Raw genomic sequence first — 24,953 nt, forward strand, 5'->3', positions numbered from 1 at the left:
AAACACTACTGAGGGTGAGCTTTGCATTTCGCCATAAAAAAGCTAGGTCCATAAAAATCGTTTCAGTCCCTTTAAAGAAAAAAAAATGCAGTGGTGCTATTCTAAAATCATAAGGCACTTCTGATAGCTTTCCCCTTCCCCTCCGACAAAAGGGTACATATACTTGCAACAAAATAGTTGGTGCCAATCAAGCATCTGACACCATAACTCCTTTCACATAAGTGCACAATTGTGCACATGAAGGCAGTGCATCAAAATCAAAAGCACCAATTAAAATTATCACAAACATCTTGAAGCACTTACTGACTGGACCTGTGCTGAAAGTTTGAATAATAAATGTGAAGTATTCCGGTAAAACTAGTTTGAAGGTAGACGACTGGATGTTTGTCCTCACAGAGTCAGTTTGTCATCATGTAGCGGGTTCACTTTCATTGCTTTTGAAATATACATCAGGCACATATTTTAGGTGTCTGGATAGGCACTTTCCACATGTTCTAGGCATGAAATAGTTGAGATTCTCATATCTGAGATTCCTATAGAGAGTTCTCACATGGAGTCCACATTTTGCGAACTTCAGAAAACTCGCTGAAGAATTGAAAATTCTTCATTTGTTCTGCAGCTGTACAGTTTTGATTCGCAAAGTACTAGATGGGTTCAAATTAAATTTTCAATGGACAGAATTAATTGGCACCTAAGGGGACAAACATGCATTCAAACCAATGCTATCACCATTTATGTAACATGCACTCATAGTAACCTGGACCCAATCTTGATTTTTTTTTTTTTGCATAAAACTTATACTGCAGCAGTTCTGTCTGTTCACTGGCAGTGTACGTCCAGAAAACATGTTTCACAATGAACACAGACAGCATAGTAAAAGTAACATTTATTAGCCTAAAAATACCATTTCATTGAATTTTTGACATTGCACACTAAACTCAAGAGAGCTTTTTGAAAATATCTTGGCATTTATCACAGGGCAAAGCGACATCATTGATGCAAACAAAGCACAAATTTTGCAATTTCCCATTAACAAGCAAATGCTGCGGATGGAAAAGAAATGGCATGAATATGAAATCACAACCTTTGGGGAAAAAAAGGGGGGGTTTACTTTTGCAATAAATACTGCATAGCAGCTTTAATCACACACAAAAAAGGTGGAAATGACCAAGGCAAGTCTTCAATCAAACATCAAATACTCTTGGCACCGCTGTTGTTGAACTTGCCTTCTTTTTCAGATCCGTCAAGGCATCTTGAAGATACTGAACAGTAAGGCGCATGTTCTCCAGCTGCACAGAAACAATGGTAATTAGTGAATTCAGAAACATATCTTTTGATTTAAATGCATGTTTTAACAGCAATCTTTCTCTGAACTTGCTGCCTAGACTCAAAATTAATATCAGCCCTCACGCTGCCCTCTTATCACTCAAGCTGCCTTTCACTCCAAGTAGTAGCCACCAATATATCTCTTTACGTGGCATCCTGGCAAGACAACCACTAAAAAAGAATGCAAATGGCATACTGGCCACTTTTACCACGTTACTTGCATAAAAATAAAAATGGACTGAGAGAGCATAACAAAACTGGGCCAGTATTCTTGAAATCCATTAAATATTTTTACATTAATGTTTGCTTCAACAGTATTTTAGCTATACCACCGGGATCAGCCTCCTAGTGCAGTGGCTGATGAATCTAATGGAAAGAATTGTATTATGCTAGCCCCTGGACGTATGTGCACTGCACTTCCAAGCAAACCTTTCAGTAAACTTTTCAGTCGTCACTTGCTGCTTGTGTTTTCTTGCTATAACTGTTTTTACATGTTTTTACACATTAGAACATAGTATCAACTATACTCTGTCTCAGCAATTCCATGCAGCACTGTGGAAGTTGTGGTGCCTTGACCAATCAGCGAGACAAACGCCTCTAAAAGTATCCTATTGCACTTTGGTGTCATCCTGAAGTTTATGCCCGCACAAGCTCTGCATTTGCAGTCCTCGCAGTCTTGGCCCTGCTGCTCAGAACTACAGAGTCAAAGTATAGCTTGAACTTACTGCATGGATGAAAAGGCGAGCTTTCCAATAGGGGCAGAATGTAACAACTACATCTATGAAATTTAAGATTTCAGTGCTAACTAAAGGACTTCAGATGCTCAAAATTAAATGAGTGGCTGTTAGAGTGTGTGAGTGTACACGTTTATGCATATATATGTGTGTGTTGTGGACTAGGTCCCCACCGCCAACAAGTTGTCTTTTTTTGTCCACTTTCAGTTCCTCTTCATTATTTTCTATATTTTCATTTCAACCACAGCTAATAACCCCAATGCTCTCCTTAGCTTCATGACCTGCTGGCTTTATACAGGAATCAAACCCACAACTTTTACATCACGCATGTGGTGATATATATAAACATTTATATGCATGCCTGATGCAAGCTCCAGCAAATCAGCACTGCATGTTGACTGACCATGAACAGTGAATGCACCTTTGTTCTGTATAATCAAACAATAAATCCCAAACATAAAAACTGTACAGCTGCCTGTACAAACACCTAATATGAATACGAAAAACACATTTCTAGTGATTGAACTTGGACAAACACTGTAAGGAGCAAACATTGAAACAAACAGTGACAGTGTTTTGGAAAGAATACGAATTAAGCTAGGAAATTCAAGGCAACCCATCCGGAAATCACCAACACTCCCTCTCAGTAGAATCAAAAAGGCACTTAGGCGTGCTTGGTTTAAGTGACAGTGGCGGAAGGAGGAAAAAATTCTTTGAAAACGCTGTAGTTGCTAAACATACATTCATTTGGAGCACAAAAGTGCTCAATGCTGCTAAGCGTTAAAAGGAGAGCTACCTGCTCCACATTAAAATGTCACATTCAAATTCACACATCACAAGTAATTGTTTAACTCTTTCGTCACCACGCCTATAAAAATCTATCATCGTGACTGACAGTTTTTCTACACATTGTGAAACATTTCTGTTGTAATTATTCTACTAGAAACATTATTTCACCATAAAAATGACAACTGAATTTTAACTATTCGTCAGATCTGACCATTTCTGGCAGATTGGGGAGTCTGGAAAAATGAAACTTCGAATGGAGGTATCACTGAAACTAGCTTTCAGGGCTCCTAGCACTTCTTCAATAATAACATGCAAAATTTTCACAACATAATTTTTAAATGACAGCAGCTGTGAAGACACAGAATCTTCTCTCGGGTTGTCAATTTTCCAATCTGACGTATAGGCTGTTTTAACGATGTCTCAAACAATGGTAGATGCTCACGTGTGCATGTTATTTTGATTGCGCTCAACTAATATCAAGTGCAACATTATTTTCTTCACCATGGGTTGCTTTTATCCATCAGCACTTTGACAGCGTATGTACAAATTATCAAGTGCAGTTCTTCCTGTCGTGTGGGGTTTTCACTTATAAAAGACCATGCTGTAGATTTCAGACTGTTCTTCGACCAATGTTTGACTAGCTCTCTAATTTCCCGCATTTAGAACAATGCCTGTTCAAGTGCCCTTATTCACTACTGTACAATATAGTGCAACACTTCACATTACTGAACAGAGTTATACAAAGACTGAAGAAAGCATGTCGAGGCTTTAGCATCAATCAAACGCAGACCAGACCACCTTACTTGTACAGAAAAGCTGATCAAATGTAATAATCAAATATCTGGGGGCTTCTGCATGCTCCCTGACCTGACAATCATTGCTTCACGAGCCTAAAAAATGCAGTTAAACAGAAACCAGGTACCTGCTGTAATGAGTAAAAATAAATGTTCCCCGTGCAATAGGAACTTACCCATCTTCACATTTGCAATGCCTTTCCGTATAGCAAGGGCATCACTATGGCTAGTACTGATGCCAACAAATCTTCATAGTAATTTTTTTGCATGATCTGACTAACAAAAGCTGGAAACTAGGAAGCAGGTGCATATTTTGTATATTTAAAATTATTTCACTCTTAGTACTTATACTAAAAATGGTGAATTATTACTTCCATCTGTGTTCTTTGAGGTGCTCCTTTGAAGTTTCCACATAAGAATCTTCAAAAATTGTGCTATTACTGCTATACATCCATTCAAAATACCAGTGATTGGGCTATAATTTTATGTAGTCCAGTAGGCGTTGAGACTACTACGTCTTTAGATAAAATGTTAAAACGGAAAATCACCAAAAATTAGCACATTTCTCACGGTAACTCATGGGTAAAAAAAAAAAAAAGCACCTCTAAAGCGCACAGACCTCTTAATGAAATAAACAGTGCATGATATTGAACAGCTTCTTTGATTTTCTGATATTTGGCCAACCCCATTTGTACATATATGTAGCATGAAATTTTGACCAACAAAGTAGTGCCAGTGAGTGCACCTCTGTTCTGTGTAATCAAACAGTAAACCACGAATAAAACCTGCACATATAATGTAGAGTCATATGTATCTCTAATGCACAAAGTGAATCATATTCAACAGCTTCTTCGAATTTTTGAAGTTTTTAATAGTATTCGATCTACCCTATTTTTGGGCCACTGAACAAGTTCCCATTCTTAGCCAATCCCCCTGAATGGGTAGGTTCTACTGTGACACAAGGGGTATAGAAAGCTTAAATGAATTTATATATGTGTTATACTTCTCTCTGCATACACCTCTCTCAACCATTTTTCACTCAACAAACATCAAACCTTGTTTTCATGACATTGCTGCATTAATGATTTGAACTGTGCATCTGCATAAACTGGTGTTTGCATTTTAGCATAGCGTGTAAATGGTGTACTGCCTAAACAAACATGGCATTACATAAAAGTTGTGACCTGGATACATAAATATATTTATAAACGTTTATATGCATGCCAGATGCGAGCTCCAGCAAACCAGCCATATAGCATTCACATGAAGGGAAATCGTGAATTTCAATGATGCTGGCCCTGATTTGTATTATTATGCCCCCTAAAACCTGTTTTTTAATACAAGTGACATGTGATAAAACCGGCCACAGTATGTCTTGCGTTATTTCTTAAGTGGCTTCCTTGCCAGCATGCCATGTAAAGAAAAATGGTGGCTGCTACTTTGTTACTTACAGTGTAGTGTATCAAAATTACATAAAATGACACATTGCATAGGATTAAAATAAAGAACTGTATGCATAAGACTTAGCTGTATAGCATTTAATTAACTGCTTCATGAAAACGTCACCTCAGATAGATTCCAACATATGAGTCAGATCGCCTTAATTTTTCCCTATGCTTTTCATTGGTGCAATAGAAGGCTTACTTCCCAGAATGCCCAATCCTGCAGTGGTTAGGTGAAAAATGTTTTGCTCAACAACTTTATGAGAATTTTTCTACCTGTACTGATGTACATGTTTATACAATAGAAATAGCAGGCAGGCATGAGACAGAAGCAGACAAGTACAGCCCCAGCCATCAAGGTGATGCTCATATGGCTTGTGCTTTCAGTAGTACTGAATCATTGCTTAAGATAAAAGTATATAAACGTGTTTACAATTTCCTATTGAATGTCTTTCCACCTCTCCTGGTGGAAATTAATAGTGGAAAAAGGTGGAAGCCAAGTTTTGCTAGTAGTGGCCTATCAGCAGCACAAATGCCCATTTGCCTCATGAGTTGACAGCAGCTTTGACATCACAGTGAGGCCACAGAATGCAGGGGGCTCACAAACTCCCATGTGTGCAAACGCAATCATACATGGGCATGCAGGTTCTGCCATTCCAATCATTGCCGCAATGGCAGCACTAAACATCCTTTATATTGTAATACATATGAAAAGAGCACAAATGTGCACAAAATATAACATGCTTTTTTAAACGAAAAGCACAGTGCACTTGCCGATAGCTAACTTAAGTACAGCCTATGAAAGGTCAGCCAGCTGTTGCCATGATGGCCAGGGGGCCTGCATAGCTATTTGCAACCATGTGTGGGAGACTAAAACATTAGCAGAAAAGTTTCTTAATTAAGCGTTGCGACATGGAGTTTTATGCGACTTCCAGTGCCTACTTAAAAGACAGCTCGGGGACATAATCACTTTTCAAGTAAGTTCGGATTACTGATTAGTACTTCACTTACTCAATTCTAACGTGACCTAGATTGCATCGTGCACCTGATTTTCCCGACCGTAGTAAGAGAGAGGAAAGAATAATGGTAATATACTAGGACTTGGACTGTGCATCATTTGTCTCTATTGAAGGCTGTCTTGTCACAACGAACAGCACAGATCATCTCGTATGAAGTGTTATCTATGGCATTTGAAATACTATCACATTATTGAAATGCCTTGCTAACCATAGCAGCCTAAGAAATTCACAACACAGGCACAAAGCTACCACAGCTTCTACAGCGGCAGCGACATGTGGATTGGATATTAGAAATTATTTATGCCAATACATTATTTATGCTAATACAGTTTTGTTTTGTACTGGAACCTAATGCAGTTGTAATGTTTTTAGGAATTTTCAGAAAAAATGCACACGTTACAGTCGACATGACATGTTATGAACATGAAAGACTTTTTTTAATGCCACTGTTAAATGCAAGAAGCACAATCTCAAGTGTATGGATAAATAAAGTAATCATCTCCTCATATTTAAAGGCAAAAACTACTTTTCTTTGCCTAAACACAGAGATGACGATGCAACAGTGTGTGGTGGTTTGCCATTTTCACACTGCATCTTGGATTTTCATGTCATTTTGTGGTACTCGAAATGCACTGCATGCTTGCGTTTCATTGTCTCTGATTACACAACGGCCTGTATCAAATTGTTGATTTTCTTGAAAGCTGGCAGCAAGAATATGATTAAATCAATTTCTTGCAGTTCTGCATACATCTGACATCATCATAAACCTCATTCGTTCGTCCTAAACTAGAATATGGTATTACCTGCTGGTTCCCCCATACGCCTAGAAGCAATACAGAGAAAAGCCATCAGATTCATTTATAATAGGTACAACCGTAATGATTCTCCGACAGAACTCCTTGATAAAGCTTGCCTCTAGACTATTTGCAAGTGTGCTAAATTCTTACGCCTCAAGTTTCTATTCCACCTCTTTAACGGGGGCTACAAATTAAACAGTGGTGCATATGTGTCTTTCACTGAACAGCGAAACACTAGAACTAAATATCATAAAGATTTCATTGAATACAGGTTCCACACAGACACATTCAGGTATTCTTTCTTTCCCCAGACAATCAGAGACTGGAATTCATTGCCTAGTGATATTATAATTTGCTCACCTGAGGATTTCCTTTCTATGCTGGAAAAATATGTCTATGAGTACGCATCTTGATTTATCAGTATCGCCTACAGACACCTCATTTTGTCTCTAATTGGTTTTGATGTACTTTTTTGTTGTTTATCTTATGCTTCTGTATTTCTGTTCATAAACCTTTAAGGGCTGACTCAGAAAGGTCACACCCTTTTATTATATTGCTCAACTACGTCTTCTTGTAAACTACAAAATTAACAAGTGTATAAGTTTGTCATTCTTATTTTGATGCAATATATTTTTCCATGTCCTGCAACAGCCTCCAAATGGAGGCTAGAAGTATGTATGAATTAAATAAATATGTTACGCAATTGATTTCTAATTTTGAGAAGAACTGAAGGCAATGTGCAATACAGGGTGTTTCACGTAACTTGAGCCAAGCTTAAAAAATATGCTAATGCCACACAGCTGAACAGAACTAAGGTAATGTTGTTTGCTGTCGCTTGGAGATACTCAGATTATTTTTTGTATTCCATCTAATTAGATAATTAGACTTAATCAACTTCTCAATTATTATAGTTAGATGAAAAGTGATAATGTGAAAATTGTAGAGCAATATAAGGAACTCTCGATACAGCTTTCTGTTACTCAATACATGCTACATAAAAGTGTTTTTCCGAGCGGGAAAGAAGCCTGCAAACATACTCGAAATTGCTATGCAATTGGCCATTCGAGGCACTTCGCATGTATTCGCGGGCTTCTTTCATGCTTGGAAAAACACCTTTACGTAGCACGTATTGAGCAACAGAAAGCTGTATCGGGAGTTCCTTATGTTGCTCTACAATTTTCTCATGGACACCTTTTATCTAATTATAATGTTTGAGAAGTTGATTAATTAATTAAGGCTAATTATATAATTAGGTGGAATGAAAAAAACAGTGTATCTCCAAGCGAGGGCAAATAACATTACCTTTGTTCTGTCCAGCTACATGGCATTTGCACATTTTTAAGCTCTGGCTAATGTGGGACACCCTGTATAATGTACAAGGGGTCTCTGGAGCACAATTCCACCATGACTTTGTGACACGTTTTCGTCGGTTGTCTGTTCTTCACAGAGGTCCTGCTATGAATATTTTTCTTTCCAACATGGTCTACTATAAGCTCAGGTAATTTTAGTGCTGGTTCTTCTTCTGAGTTTAGCAAGTTGTTAGTGCCAAATCTGGAAGTAGTGGCCATCATGTTAACAAACATAAAAGAAGTAGTGTTGTGACATATAGTGGGTGGAGCATTGGGGGGCAATGGCCTGCCCCTCCATAGCTCCTGACATGTATTGTGTGGAAGAAGGAGCAGGAACAGCGTGGAGGAATCGAAAGCTTATGTTTGACTGCCAATAACTCTGCCATACACAACAAATTCAAATACTTCCTGCTGGAGGATGTTCATGAAATGATGCGCTTTAATATAAAATACGTTCTAGAACTTTGTTTAAGAGTTTAGCAGGGCCGCTTTGATTTTTGAAGCATCTCCTTAGCTGATATGATCCTCGAAACATTGAACTCGATCAATCAAAGGTGAATTTCGCTACCAAAAATATGCTGCGACTGGCAGTTTGTTGCACACATTGCAGAAGATAAGTATGCAGCATGGTAGCCTTGGCTTCCAATGCCGTTTGTAAAAGTGATTACCTCGGACTTCAGCTGCTCATTTTCACCTTTTTCCTTTTCTGCTGCCTTCTTGGCAAGTACCAGCTCTGACTCAACATCAAAGAGCTCCCTCTTTAAATTATCTGCTTCGTCTCTAGAACTGTTCAACTTCTTTTCAACTTGGTTGTTGACTTGGTCACGGATCTCAACTTGTGATGATAAAAAGTAGAAATTTTAAGTCATTATAGTAATAACTATGCCAACATCTTTTTTTTTCACATTGAATAGATTATTCTATAATTCACCTGTAAAAGACTGTGCAATTCTGCCTCTCCACATTAGCAATGTGATGAAGCGGACATAATTTGCATGGCTAATTGCAACTGCATACTGAAGAACAGCACAAACAAACAAAAAGAATGACTGAAAGAAACAAAATTGGACAGTACCAACTAGCTCTACCGTCAACTTTTTCATTTACTTAGTCACATGTGGCAATTACAGAATTGCAGACAGTGTTAAAATCATAGCCACTTAGCGGAAATTGAGATTAGCACCAGCTTTAAAATGTCAGTCTTGAAATACACATGAACGAGATTTTTTAGGAAATTAAAGAGTGAAATGCCAAAGCCTTTCATAGTATATACTTGGGAAAGGATTTCTAAAAAACAAGTACATGTGTAAGCATATTTGCTAAATAATTATGACCGCATTAAAGCATTGCACAAATTCTACACAAGCCCTTAAGTAAATAAAAAAGAAATACTTAGTGAAATGACTAGTGACACTGGCAAAATTTCAAAAATTTGTTAGATGTATAAAGAATGAAAGTGCTGCAATGATTCATTCTTCACTACTCATACACTCAACTTTGGTGGACAGTAAATGCGTACTCATCGCAGCCTGCTCATTAAATAACAAAAATTGGCTAATCAACACCTTAATCACTGGTTTTAAGACAGATGTAATCGCAGTATTGCAAGAGGGTACCATGTGAGGCTAAAGAAATTTCACAATTTTAAGGATGCCATCCGTTGCGATATTCGTTGACAAAAACTTCACCTTTTTCTGCTCCAATTATAACATAGGGTGCACAACAATTACCAGAAGCGCAGTCCATGCAGTGTTTCCCACCACATTTAGTTTCTTTAGGTCAATGAGTTCATTGCCTGTGAGAATGTCTGTTGCTTGCAGCACAAGTGCATAATGATGGATTGGATGCCTCAGCAGGCTGTCAGAGCTGCTTTGTGTCATGACAGCTCTGAGCATAATGTGGGGAGAACATCTGTCACTCTTTAACCCCGTATTGCATACAAAAAAAAATTGCCAGAAGCTCTTTTATGCCAGAAATGCCCAAACACCTGTTTTTTAAGGTGCATGGTTGTGATTTTATGAGTGGAAAGTGTCACATATCACATATGATACACCATGCCAGTTAAGGGTATACTTTACAACCATATAGAAAGATGTTTTAATTGGAGGAAACCTGTAAAAAATATCACAACCATTGAAAAAACTTTAAAGCTTGCTGTAAAAAGTAAAGTAGATTTCTTGCAGCACATCTTATTACAAGTTTATAAAAGATATGATGACGGCGTCCTTGACTGACTACCATATTTACTTGTGTAAGGCTCATCTTTTTGTAAAACTGAGTGTGAAAATTTGAAAAAAAGAAAAATTCACACAGCTTCACGTGCCTGCCAGAGTACTGATAAATTTCTGCAAGCTCCTACTAAATCACACAAGTTGTCCTACCACTATCATCACTGTATCTCGCACTCAACACCAAACCTCAACTTTGTTCACAGACTCCGCTTCAACTGACGGCCACGTGTGTGAAACGGAATTTGGGTGTGTGGTCGATCAGCCGGCAACTTCCACGACCACCGCACACCAAGTTTGTGTGTGCACTTAGCAGACTTTTACATAATGAATTACCTGTAATTAATTACTAGTATTTAATTATTTTGTAGCTTTTTAATCGTTTGATTCCTTTTTTATTTGGTAACATGTACTGGCTTGCTGTAAATTACTTTTTTCAGTAACCAATTACATGCAACTAGTTACTTTATTGACGAGACCAGCTATAAAATGTGATGCAGCTTTGAGCACTTGAATTTTAGCAGGAACTACAGCAGAATGGCCATGGTCATGCCATGCAGCAGCCTCGCGTACTGCGCATATTCAGATAGGCGAACCCGGCTGCTAAGTATTTGTTTCCACATATTAACACTCCATCAGATATGGCTGATGAAATGAACCAGCAGCGCTATGGCTCGACGGCGACGGCCGCTTCAATGTTGATACAATGAAGGACGACTTCTCTAACTTTTCATTGGCCCTACTGGGAGCGCCTTCTCCAAGCACCATAACATTGAAGCACTGTGCGAGCACAGGTAATGACTGAATGACCACAATATTGTGCACAAGGTGTTTGATTGTTACCACAATACCCTTCCCTCCAGCATGCACACCAAGTGTTGCTTCTGATGTTCTCACTAGAAATTGAGGGACGATGACCAATGAAAGTTTTCAAGAGCAATTGTTACTGAAGATAAACAGTGTGTAAACGGTTGCAGAGGATGCACTGAAAGAGCCAGACCAGCTCACTCTACATTTACTGTAATTGAGCGGTGTTCATAAATGTTGAGAGGAAAGTGATGTAAAAGTAATCAAGTAATCAAAAGTGACGTCGCATCATAGGCTTCCACCAGCGGGCATAAGAAGCAGCAGCCTGGCGTTCGGAATCAGTGGGCTCAGCAGCAGCACATCGGACACAATGGTCAACCCATTCTGCTTTGTCGTGCAGGTTCTAGCTTCCTTGCTACAAACGCAAGCACCGCGTACCTGCGCAGAAGGAATTGCCATGCAGCGCCTGGTCATCGACGTATCTGCACGAGACATTGATTGCCCCGTAGACAACATCTTCCAGCCACTCATTGTGGCTACTACGCCTGCGCCGGCATCAGTGACGTCGCATCATAGGCTTCCACCAGTGGGTATAAGAAGCAGCAGCCTGGCGTTCGGAATCAGTGGGCTCGGCAGCAGCACATCGGGCACAATGGTCAACCCATTCTGCTTTGCCGTGCAGGTTAGTGCATACTTACATGCCAAATGTTATTGCAGTGATGACCGTTTCCTACTGCTGCTGCCTTGCCCACTTAGTATAAGAAATTTACTTTTGGATGTGTGTTCATTTAGGAAGAGCCTTCTGAACTGTGGCGACGTCGAGTCAAATCCAGGTCCTACTGATAAGGAAATGTTGGAGATGATTCTTTCGGGCCAGAGTAATATGACAGCTTCCATCAACAACATTTTGGCAAATCAAGGAAAGATTGAAGCAGATATTGCAGGACTGAACGAAAAGATGAAGTTGTTAGAGGTTCAGATGGCGTCCTTAAATGTACTAAAAGAGCGAATTTGCGAGTTAAAATCAGCAACGACTGAGCTGGAAGATAAAGTGACATACCTGCAAGACAAGGTTGATGAACTAGAAAACAGGAGCCGGAGGAATAACTTGATTATTTTCGGGATAAAAGAAGAGAGCGATGAAACTGCTGAATCTCTTATCACGAGGGTGAACGAGACGGTGTTCCAAGAAAAACTAGATGTTACTGTTAAAGGCATAGAGAGATGCCACAGGCTTGGAAGAAAGAGCAAAAATGGTTGCCCAGTAATCATTAAGTTTTTAGACTACCGCGAAAAAAGTTCCGTCCTAAAAGCTTGCTATAAGCTCAAGGGAACAAAATTTTCGATCACGGAAGACTTTTCTTTCGCCGTTCGAAATATTAGAAAGAAGTTATGGGAAAGCTCAGCGGAAGAGAGATCGAACAGAGCTAAGGTCAAGCTTTTTTTTAACAAGCTGTGTGTAGATGGTATGACGTTTGCTTGGGACTCAGCGAACAATGCTCGCTACAAAATTTCTGAAAGAAAGAAATGACCACAAAAGGAAGATAGGAGGACATTAACAATAATTAGTATTAATTGTCGTAGCGTTGTGAACAAAGTCTCCCAGCTGGAAGGTATGCTGTTAACGCATAATCCGGACATAGTTGTGCTAACAGAGACATGGTTAGATGAAGAAATATTTGATTCCGAGTTTGTGCCAAGAAACTATAAAGTCTTTCGGAAAGACTGCGACAGAAGAGGTGGCGGAGTGGCTATACTGTTCAAAAGCACATTTCAGATTTTAAAACTGCCTGATGTTGCTACAGTTGAAGCTGTCTTTTGTAAGGTATATGCTAACAATTTCCGATACATCCTCGGTGCTATCCATAGGCCTCTCGGTTCCTCTGTCGCTGTCTTAGATGAAGTTAAGAAATATCTTTATTGCTACATGAAACCAGACGATAAGTTAATTTTAGCTGGAGATTTTAACTTACCATATATAAACTGGGCTACTTTTTCTGTTCAATCTTCGCACGCTGTAGGAGATGCTCTGCTTGATATCATGTTTCATTTCGATCTATTACAAATTGTGAAGAACCCTACTAGAATCCAACAAGATTCTTCATCAATATTGGATTTATTCTTGGTACTAGGCAATATCAAAGAAAAACTTTCATGTAATGTAGTGGCCGGTATTTCTGATCATCAAGCCGTAATCTTGGTAATAGAAGACATATTATTCGACCGAAAGGGTGATACTCGACACTTTCCGAATTTTTCCCGTGCTGACAATGAATCGATTATTGATATTTTAGATCTTCATTATTATAATTTTCTGCACAGCACTTGTAGCGTGGATGACCTGTGGCTTGTTTTCAAAAACATTGTTCGTGACTGCATTCAGCGTTTTGTACCAGTGATATGCAAGAAGTCAGATAATGACAATCCCTGGATTACGCGAGAAACTTTGCCATTGCAGCGCAGGCTAAAGCGATTAAAGAAAAGAATAAAAAAATCAAGCTCAGCCTTTTTAGAGGCAAAAATTCATGAAGTTTCAGAGAAATTAAAACAGTGCATTCTGAAAGATAAAGAAAAATACTACAATAAGCAACTTCCGGCTTTTATAAAAACTGCACCTGAAAAGTTTTGGCGGTCAATTGCACCAGTTTCTCGTTCTACCGATGCATTTATTATAAATGGACAACACGTAAGTGACAATGTCCAGGTTTTCCAGGTCCATTTAATAACACCTTTAAGAAAGTTTTCCCGAAAGATGACGGGCATCTCCCACCCTTTAGCATGTCCCTTCCTTCCATGCCTGATGTTATAATTTCTGAAGAGGGTGTTTTTAATCTATTGTTAAAACTGGATATTAAGAAATCACCTGGACCAGATGATATTCCGAATGCCTTCCTTAAACAGTATGCAGAGTGGTGTTCAAAGTATTTGTGTGTCCTATTCACTCGATCATTGAAAGAAGGTGTTCTACCGTGTGATTGGAAAACTGCTAGAATGAAGCCTTTGCATAAAAGTGGAGAGAAGACGTGTATTGAAAATTATCGCCCTCTTTCATTAACTTCGACAACGTGCAAATTATTGGAACACATCATTCATAAGCATCTAACTAATTTCCTCGACGAGCATAATGTACTGGCAGCTGTTCAACACGGGTTCTGATGAGGGTATTCCACATGCACTCAGCTGGTCGAAACAATCCATGATTTTGCGACAGCAATCAACGAAGGAAAACAAACTGATGTTATATTTATGGACTTTCGAAAAGCTTTCGATAAGGTTTCGCACAAGAAACTACTTCATAAACTCAGTTTTATTATAAATAATAAACAGATATTAACATGGATACAATCGTACCTATCTGATCGTCGTCAGTTTGTTGAACTGAATAAAACTTGCTCCAATTACGTTCCTGTCGATTCTGGTGTTCCCCAGGGATCCGTCCTCGGCCCCCTACTGTTTTTAATGTTCATTAATGATATTGTTAAAAACCTGTCAGTACGTGTCAAGTTATATTCGGACGACTGCGTGCTGTATGAGAAAATAAGTTCGACTGATGATCAAATTAGGCTGAATAATGATTTTGCAAAAATAGTTTCTTGGTGTGAGAGGTGGCAAATGTCAATTAGCTTTGAAAAAACCGTATTTATGAGAATAACAGTTAAAAAGATCCCTCTTCTATATTACTACACTGCTAATAATAATTTTCTTCATGAAGTCACAGAATATAAGTATCTAGGTCTAGGGATCTCTGATAACCTTTCTTGGACCAGGCATGTTGACTATGTTTCAGCAAACGCTCTCCGAAAGCTTTTTTTTTTTTACGACGCTCGCTTAAGCTAGCAACCCCTGGTACACGCCTCCTTGCCTACAACACTATTATTAGACCAATCTTAGAATATGGAGTAATTTCTGGGACCCTTTTACAAAGGTAAACATAAATAAACTTGAAAGAATCCAAAAGAAAGCAGTAAAAAAAAACTTACGGGCGAGCATCAGTCAGTGACCTCGTCAAAAAAAGCGGTTTACCCTCTATTCCTAACAGAAATCACATATGTTGCTTAAAGTTTTTCTATCAATTAATTAATAATAATTTCAAAGTTGACACCTCCTATATCCTTACCTATTCCTCGGGGTACCAAACTAGAAATCACCATTCTCTTTCTATAACACCATTAAATCCGCAAGTTAATTGTTTTAAATATTCCTTTTTTCCAAGGACCATCACTGATTGGAATAACCTCACGGATGATGTTGTCAGACAGACATCATTACATTCATTTCAAGAGCATTTGAATTGATTGTTGTTAATTGACCTTGTCGCTGTATTCTCTTGTTGAATTTCTGTGCAATTTTGTTTTCTTTGTGTCTGTAATTCTGTATCTTAACACAATGTTTCCCACCTGCTATGATCTTGTGTACAAGATCGCAGTATTCATAAATAAAATAAAAAAATAAAAAATTACATTTAATAATTGTTTAATTACTTTCGTGGAACAGTAATTGATTACTCTATGAAATGAATCATGTTTATGAAGGAATATCATAAGAAGCCAACAAACACTGACACCAAGGACAACATAGGGGAAATTACTTGTGCTTGGATGAGAATAAAGAAACGATAAATTAATGGAAATTAAAGTGGATGAAAAAACAACTTGCCACAGAGGTGGGAACCGAACCCACATCCTTCGCATTTCGCGTGCGATGCTCTACCAATTGAGCTACAGTGGCGGCGTTTCGCCATCCACTTTCTTGGGTATTTATGTGCCCTAGTAGAACCCTGGGAGTGTTAGCCAGCGCCACCACTCACAGGCCTTGGCGGCGGACGTGGAACGTCCTTTTTGCCACAGGCGTCACGAGAATGTGATCTTTTTGGGTGAAGGCAACTGGTCAATAAACCGACATATGCTACCTGACGGCATCAATGTAGCCGGATTCGAGACCCCCGTAATGTAATAAACGAGAAGAAAGGGGGTTAACTGAGGGGCCCAATTTTTATTAGTCATATCATAAGAAGCCAACAAACACTGACACCAAGGACAACATAGGGGAAATTACTGGTGCTTAATGAATGAGAATAAAGAAACGATAAATTAATGGAAATTAAAGTGGATGAAAAAAACAACTTGCCGCAGGTGGGAACCGAACCCACATCCTTCACATTTCGCGTGCGATGCTCTACCAATTGAGCTACCGCGGCATTTGGTAGAGAACACTTCACTGGACGATGTAGACCGCCAAAAGACTGCCTTTGTAACACCCGACGGTCTTTATCAATTCAAAGTGATGCCATTCGGCCTATGTACTGCTCCGGCCACATTTGAGCACACGGTGGATTCCCTTCTTCACGGTTTCAAATGCTCCACATGCCCGTGCTACTTAGACAACGTTATAGTATTCTCCCCCACATTCGCCACACACCTCGAGCACCTCTCAGCAGTCCCAGATGTTTTTCGTCGAGCTGGTGTGCAGCTAAATGCATCGAAGTGCCAATTTGGCCGTCGCCAGATTACCGTGCCTGGACACCTCCTTGATGTGAACCGAGTGCAACCGGACCCAGGCAAAATCCGTGCTGTTATGCACTTCCCTGTTCTGAAGTGTGTTGAGGATGTCTGCAGCTTTATCGGCCTCTGTTCGTACTTTCGCTGCTTCATGAAAAATTTTGCGGCAATCGCACGAGCTCTTACCGAGTGTTTGAAGAAAGACGCCCCTTTCAAGTGGGGCAATAATGAGGCCTCTGCGTTCTCGCATCTAACTGACCTTCTCACCATGCCTCCCGTTCTGGCCCATTTCAATCCTTCTGCCTCTACCGAAGTCCGTACCAATGCCAGCGGCCACGGAATCAGCGTAGTACTAGCGCAATGTCAGCGCGGAAATGACCATGCTTACGCTAGCAGGTTCCTCTCAACTTCCAAACGCAACTATTCCATCACTGAGCGTGTCTGGCCTTGGTGCAGGCAGCTGCGATGTTCCGCCAATACTTATATGACTGACCCTTTTCAGTTGTAACAGACCATCTTGCGCTTTGTTGGTTTTGGTCGCTGGAAGATTCTACAGGATGACTTCGTCGCTGGGCGTTTCGCATTGATAAATATTAATATTCTGTCGTATACAAATCTGGCCGTCTCCACAATGACATCGATTGCCTGTCTTGCTACCCGACTAGCCAGCCTAACGACGTCGACAGTAGCAGTGCCAACAGCATTTTCTCTGTGTCTGCCTTCCCTAACATCGTCGTTGAGCAGTATCGGGACCCATCACTACGAGCACTCATCGAGCGTATTCATTCTTCACCTACCGACGCCTCTGTTTGCCGATACGTCCTTCAGGATGGCTTTCTGTGCCGAAGGAACTTCCTCCCTGCCGGATCTGAGCTTCTTGTTGTGCCCAAACCTCTACGACGTACCGTGCTCTTTGAGCTCCATGATGCACCCACGGCAAGACACCTTGGGGTATCTCGCACATACGACTGCATTCGCTGCCGCTTTTATTGGTCCGGTTTCGCTCCCTCTGTCCGATGCTATGTTGCTGCCTATGATTCCTGCCAGCGTATGAAAACGCCTCAGGTGTCGCCTGCCGGTCATCTCTAGCCGATCACTGTCCCTGTGAAACCATTCGAATCCGTGCTAGATTAGATCTCTTTGGCCCCTTTCCCACGTCATCCTCTGGCAACAAATAGGTAGCCATTACAACTGATTACGCCATCAAACGGGCTCTCCCGACCAGTTGCACCAGTCTGCGCGCGATGCCATCGCCCTGGCCGACCATGCACCTCAGCTTGCGTGTACCTGACTGATGGCCTCGCAAAATACACAGCAGCGTCTCTACAGCACCTGCCACCGTAACATAGTTTCCGCCTAGTGTGTTCATGCTCCTGTGGTCACCCTCTCATCATGTGGAACTTTCATAGAAGCTCTTTTCCCGGTACATGGACCCCTACCGTGTGCTGTGCCAGGTGATGCCAGTGACCTACAAAATTGCTCCGGTCAATTCTACTTCACCCACAACTCTAGCATCCAGTGATGTTGTACACATCAGCAGGCTCAAGACCTACTACACTGCTTCTGAGCCCGGCCCTTAGTTGATCCAGGACGGCGCTTTTGCCGCTGGGAGTAGTGCTACAGACCAGTATTCCTGATGTCCAAGGATAAAGAGGCCAGTGGTGTGAAGACAACGACAATTTGCGGCTAGCGCGGGCTGTTGCCTTTTGGCCAAGCGCAGCGTATCAATCCGTAAATATACTTGTATACTATAGCATCGCGTCTGCATTTTCCCACGTAACAATACGATAATTCATAGGTTCAATATATAAGCTGGATCCCTTAGTGTGTTTCTTTTCATATGGATTTTTGCTTTATGTAGGCTTCAGGAGCTTGACATAAGCCGAAAAGACATCTCCTTCTACTTTCTGTGAGAGTTCTTTCTTGATGCTCTTTTCTTTAGCTCTCGGATAGGGCGAGTGCGAAGATTGAAAACTTTTGACTAATGAACTGAACACTTCTCTATTCGATTCGGTCCTCAAATCGAATACACCTTTCAATTTGGTCCTTGGATCAAATATTCACTTTTTAAAATGTCTAATAATTTTCTAACAGAGTTTATAAGTCTAGTCATTCACTATACATCATGAGACGAAACTGAAGCAAAAATGTAATAACTTTCATCCCATCCCCCCACAGTGAACATAACATTCTAGAGCATACTGCATTGCTCAGACAGCCATACATTTCTGGCTAAACACGATCACTCGCAATAAAATTTAGTTTAGACAGGGCATTCAGTATAGTTTGGTACTATCTATAAATGCAACATGTGTATTGGCACCAACTTCTGTGATCACTGGAACTAGAGAAAAAATAAACTGCTTTTTATTTTTGTCTGACATTGTCGCAGACAGCACACATTTCTGATTTCGCCGTAAAAGTATACACAGATATTATCTGGCCAACAATGCTGCCCTTCTAAACTTTACATGATAATGAACGACCAGGTATGCTCTCAAGAGCCCCGAGTTTGGAACACAGTTCCTTTGTGTTTTCAATAAAGCATGCCTCATAATGTGCAGTGCAGCAATAACAGAGGTATTCTAGTGTTACGAATGGTAAGAAGGCTGCACATTATTCACAAACTATTAGAAAAATAGTCAATTCTATTCTATTCAATTCATAATTATTTTGATCTGAAAAACTACTATTTGTGCACCTCTATTCTTGGTACATGGCTCCTTCCACGCTACGTATATAGTAAAAACAGCTGGCATTTTCATTTTCTGACATATTCATCACAATAATGATTCTAATCAACAGTACAGGCTGTAAAAATGGCATATTTTTCCACCAAATTTGTTTTCTCGCAACAAAACAAATCCCTGCTCTGACCCATAACTGCATCATATATGGCACAGCAATTAGTGCTTGCCTTGTGCAAGAACCAGAATGTCTTTCTTGTTGAAAACATCACAGTAGACCTGATAAAGAGCCAACAAAATCCCTGCTATTTTTTCAGCACTGCTTTCAAGAGTAATAATTAGGAAGAAAGTTGACATTCACACTTTAGCATACACTAAAGAGGATGAAGACAAAAGCCTGCATGCTCACGAGACATTAATTAAACTACTTGACATTTTCATTCAGATACATTGCTACTTCTCATTACTTGTTTTCACCCACCAAAGGATGTGGGTTTGAGTGCCTTAATTAATTCTATCTTAATTAACTGTGCATCAATTAACTTCACCTTAATTAACACCAAAGGTCATAGGTTTGACTCCCACCTATGATCATGAGTTCAACCATCAATGGTGGCAGCATCAATTTTGTTGCTATTGAATTTTGGTCCCACCAAAGGTCATCGGCTGAACTGATTGAATTCTGGGGTTTTACGTGCCAAAACAACCATTTGATTATGAGGCATGCTGTAGTGGGGGACTCAGGATTAATTTTGACCACCAAGGGATCTTTAACGTACACCCAATCAATGGGACATGGGTATTTTTGCATTTCCTCTCATTAAAATGCAGCTGCTGCGGCCGAGATTTGATCCTGCGACCTTGTGCTTAGCAGCGCAACACTATAGTCACTAAGACACAAAGGTCATGGGTTCGAGTGCCGTAACTCTATCTTCATTAACTTTGCCTTAATTAACACCAAAGGTCGTCGGTTTAGCTCCTAACGATAGTCGTGGGTTCGACTCCCATCAATTCTGGTGCCACTGAATTTTGGTGCCATAATTCTGCACGGTCAATTTTTTTACAACACCGGACATCGGATTTTTCCGTCCATGAGCCACTTAAGGCTTCTGCCTTAATATGTGGCCCTTAAACGAGTCTATACAGTAGATGTTCATTCTATTAAGTTACAAGAAGTTGTTACATGTGTATCTTACAGTGTGCGCCATAAATACTGTCACAAGGTTTATGCCTAATATTTTTATTGAGAATAAAAAAAATATTAGGAAATCTTTTGTGGAGCATTTACCTGACATATTACTAATGCTACACAAAACACCTTATTAAATATATAGGCTCTAGGCTTTGATCACGGCATTCACACATCGTAAGTACGCTTCAATAGCGGCCCTCAAGGCATCCGAAGTGACATTTTTCTCCGTGCTTGCTACAACAATTTTTCTGGGCCACCATTCCGGTGTGCTGACAGATACATGCCTCGTCTTCCAGAATAGCCCACATATAGAAGTCCACTGGAGTAGTTTACCACTCTTCAGCTAGAATGAAGTAAGGCATGAGAGCGTGACAAATGCTGTGGTGTCAATTTGCTCTTCAATTTGTGTGCTAGGGTACCATCCTACTGCAAAGCCCAAAACTGCTCACCAAAGTGGGACTGGTACCAGGGCAGTGAATAAGGCTCTAGAATGTGTTTATGTGTCAGTGTCGATATTTGCACCTTTTGACCAAAACACAGGAGAAATTTGGCCCATGGAAGTTACTTCAATTGAAGCGACTACAGATGCCTGATGAGAGCTTCAGAAAGCTGTCCCACTGAATGCATCACCAAGCTCCGAGGTCGAAGCAAGCACACAGGAGTTCCGAGTATTGGAACGGGCCTCTACCATGAAAATTTTCTCAACGATGAAGACAGCTGCCAAGTGTTCCCCTTCATGGCCCATGCATACTGAAAGCAGTTTTTCCCATTTTCCTTTTCTCTGCACCTAGGTCAGTCCATGTCTTCTCTGGAACTTGCAAGAGAACATCTTGAGGTTCCTTAATTTGCATGGCTCTTCTCATCGTTGTCACCAACAGATTCTGCTCCAAGGCCAGCTTTCAGATGCTCCTCCATGGCTGACATTTGATTCTCTTCCTCACAATTTTTTAAGTTGAGAAGTCACAACAGAGACAGGATGACTACTGCAGGGTAAGCCCTTAAGTGGGCCACACTTAATAGCCCGGTGAACAATTCTGCAGTAAATTTTTAGCATTTTGGCAGTCATCAAAGGAGAGTGTCTGACCTCGCTCAGTGATGAGATTATGGGTTGATGTGAGCTAGGGCATGCCATTTTCCAAAAAATAATTAAACTAGCATGTAAAATGGCCGGAATACAAAAGAGAGATTGAAGGACTGTTTCATGAAACGATGCGAAGAAATTTTAAAAATTAGAGGCACAGTTATCAATCGAAGTGTGTGAATAACTATGCCACAACCTGTATATGATACATCATGCAGTAAGAGGTTAAGCACCCTTTCAAAGTTAGAGCAGAATATTGCAAATTTTTCTCAACAAATAAATGCACAACAATACAAGGCTTTTAAATTTGCATAAATTGCTGTAGCCTCCTGCACCAATCTAGCCTCCCAGTATCAGCATAGGTCCCTAGAAGAAATATTCAAAACTAACCAACTTTAGTTAATGAACAAACTGCAATGGCTACTTGCCTATCAAGTGTCAGATTAACTGAAGGAATGAGTGAGGAAGAAAGAATTCTCGCAGTCATTTAATACTTTTCCTAAAATGTTTGTTTCCACTTTCTTTTAAATCGCCCTTTATATAAGCAAATTCAATTCTATGTATTAAAAAATTAAATTATGAGGTTTTACGTGCCAAAACCACTTTCTGATTATGAGGCACGCCGTAGTGGAGGACTCCGGAAGTTTCGACCACCTGGGGTTCTTTAACGTGCATCTAAATCTAAGTACACAGGTGTCTTCGCATTTCGCCCCCATCGAAATGTGGCCGCCGTGGCCGGGATTCGATCCTGCGACCTCGTGCTCAGCAGCCCAACGCCATAGCCACTGAGCAAACATGGCGGGCAACTCTATGTATGCAAATTCAATTGCTTAATTACTTTCTGCTGGACAACAAATGACAAGCGACAGAGTGAAGATGGCAGAAGGATGACAATGACATGACAACAAAGGGATGATGACAGGAATTTGGTTCTTACCTCTTTCGCTGAAACATCAAGGTGCCCTTGCAGCTCCATTGCAAGCAACGTTTTGGACTGTGCCTGAAAATAATTGCAATGGTAAAGTATAAAGTTGGGGGATATATAGCGTTTCAAAACATTTTTTCAGTAAAATTTTCTTTTTAACATTAAAATGGTAAGACATTCATTTTCGGTTCATGGAAACGGTATGCATGGCTCACAATTGTTCATGCATTGACAGATTTGGTTAGTGTAGTGGTGGGAACAGCTGCGCCAATTGCGCCACATTGTGCCAACAGCAGGCCGTTGCACCAGCCTGTTGAAAACAGCATTTTAGCAGAAAATAGCACAAAGCCTGCACTAAAAAAGCATAAGTGCTGCCTCATTAGTAAAATTGAAACAAAAAATCTGCAGAACCTGTGCACTGTAGAATTTGGTATAAACGAAGCTTTCATTGGTGTTTGTGAAGAACACTGTTCCTTCTTAGCGATCATTTGCCAGGAGAGGCCACATGATGCAGTTGGACACAATTTCACTGGAAACCACCTTGCTCAACATAAACTTGTTCGCGCTCAATCATGCACATGCTATGCATGACAACAGAATGACCACGATGGCATGAAGATGACTGTATGATGATTATGAAATGATGATGACACTGCAATCGCTATGACAAAACAATGGATTGACCATGACAGCATGACGAAAGCAATGACATGATGACCATGGGATGACAACGTTGGTATGATGATGACAGCATGACGACGTGATGCTGATGCTGGAATAACAATGATGATCTGACAAAGGGAATAATGACAGAGCTGGAATAACGACAGCATTATGACTATTGTATGACGATGCCAGAATCACAAAGATGGAATGACCATGACAGCATGACAACATCATATAATGATGGAATGATGATAATGGCATGACGACCATGGGAAGAAGACCCTGGAGTGGCATGACAGCGCGACAACAATGTGATGCCGATGTTGACTGACGACAACATTGTGACAAAGGGAATCATGAAGCTTGAATGAGGACAATAGGATGATGATGCTAAAATGATTACTATGGTATGATGCTGCTGGAATGACGACGATGGCAAGGTGGAATGACGACCACACTGGTGTGACAAAAAGGCAGGACGACATGGGATGACAACCAGTAGAATCACTACAACAAAATGACGATGATGGGACAACCACGATGGCTTATGGCGACTCTTTCATGATGATGCAATGACAACAGAATGACGACGAATGGCTGATGATGATCGAACGACGGTGACGGTATGACGATGGCGGCAGGATTACAATGACATGACAACAAAGGGATGATGACAAAGGCATGAAGAAATCTAAACTGATGATGATGACATGTCAACAACCTGTTGGTATTGGAGCTCAAGTCCCTGCTTATGTGCATCACCTGTCATCGTGAGTTCCTTCAATTTGCACTATATTAGGTGTTTGTTTACACAATGTCCGGTACTTGCCAATCGTCCAAAACTGTAGCCTGCAGGGATGGCAATTGTATGACAACATGACTTACAGTATGACCCACGCATTTGGCAAGAGCTATGCGGCAAGGTAGCAGAAGCAGTGGAAAAGTTGAAGGAACAGGCAAAGAAAGATTCACTTTAAAACCTAAAGCATGCTATTATCATCATCATGGAGGTAAACAGAGCGTCTATAGCCACAGTTATAGCCAATGCCATGAGATCTCCATTTGCATTTTTCGTTCTTTTGTTGAATTTCTATTTGGCAGAGGCTCCAATGTTCTCCCGCTGTGTGCTCTTGTTGTCTGTGCCATTTGTGATGCAGTTCTATATTTCTGGTATCAATGTTGTGTGGAGCTCTGTCAAGGGGAGAATGTTCAGTCACATGTTGTTCATAAAAGCTGTTGACGGGGCCACTTTTAGAGATAACTAGAATACGCTTACTCAACCACTGGCTAGGAGGAGGAGGAGGAGGAAAAATAGAAGGAAAGACAGAGGCTAGCAACCACTGGCAAATAATTTGCTATTAGCGGGAGCCATCCTTGCCACTCTGCACAATTAGAAAAGGACATCCTCTAGTTGTAATTTAAACAGTTTTCACATGACGCAATGCACAGTTATGCATGAGAGACTTTGCACGTCAGAAGTAAAGAAACCTCTGGACATCTTCACTACAACTTGGGCTCAGTAGTACACAACCTATAGGGCGTGGTCTTCCTTACACATTTTTGTTCAAAGATCATTTGTTCTCTTTTTGCTAGCTTGAAGCACAGCGCCTGTTGCAAGT

General features: G+C 40.4%; 1 protein-coding gene across 9 annotated transcripts in view; it reads right to left on the reverse strand.

Moving 5' to 3' along the window:
- Positions 1-868: 868 nt before the first annotated feature.
- Positions 869-24,953, reverse strand: part of LOC142564100 (uncharacterized) — a 136,673-nt gene continuing 112,588 nt past the window's right edge. For all 9 annotated transcript variants that reach the window (XM_075674996.1, XM_075674972.1, XM_075674977.1 and 6 more), the window contains 2 exons: positions 22,681-22,743; positions 869-1,289 (listed from right to left, as the gene is read on the reverse strand). In XM_075674996.1, the coding sequence (XP_075531111.1) occupies positions 1,185-1,289; positions 22,681-22,743 (168 nt within the window). In that variant the 3' untranslated portion in view covers positions 869-1,184. The remainder of the gene's footprint in view (positions 1,290-22,680; positions 22,744-24,953) is intronic.

The sequence above is a fragment of the Dermacentor variabilis genome, chromosome 1, assembly GCF_050947875.1.
Source record: "Dermacentor variabilis isolate Ectoservices chromosome 1, ASM5094787v1, whole genome shotgun sequence".
Taxonomy (NCBI): Eukaryota; Metazoa; Arthropoda; class Arachnida; order Ixodida; family Ixodidae; genus Dermacentor; species Dermacentor variabilis.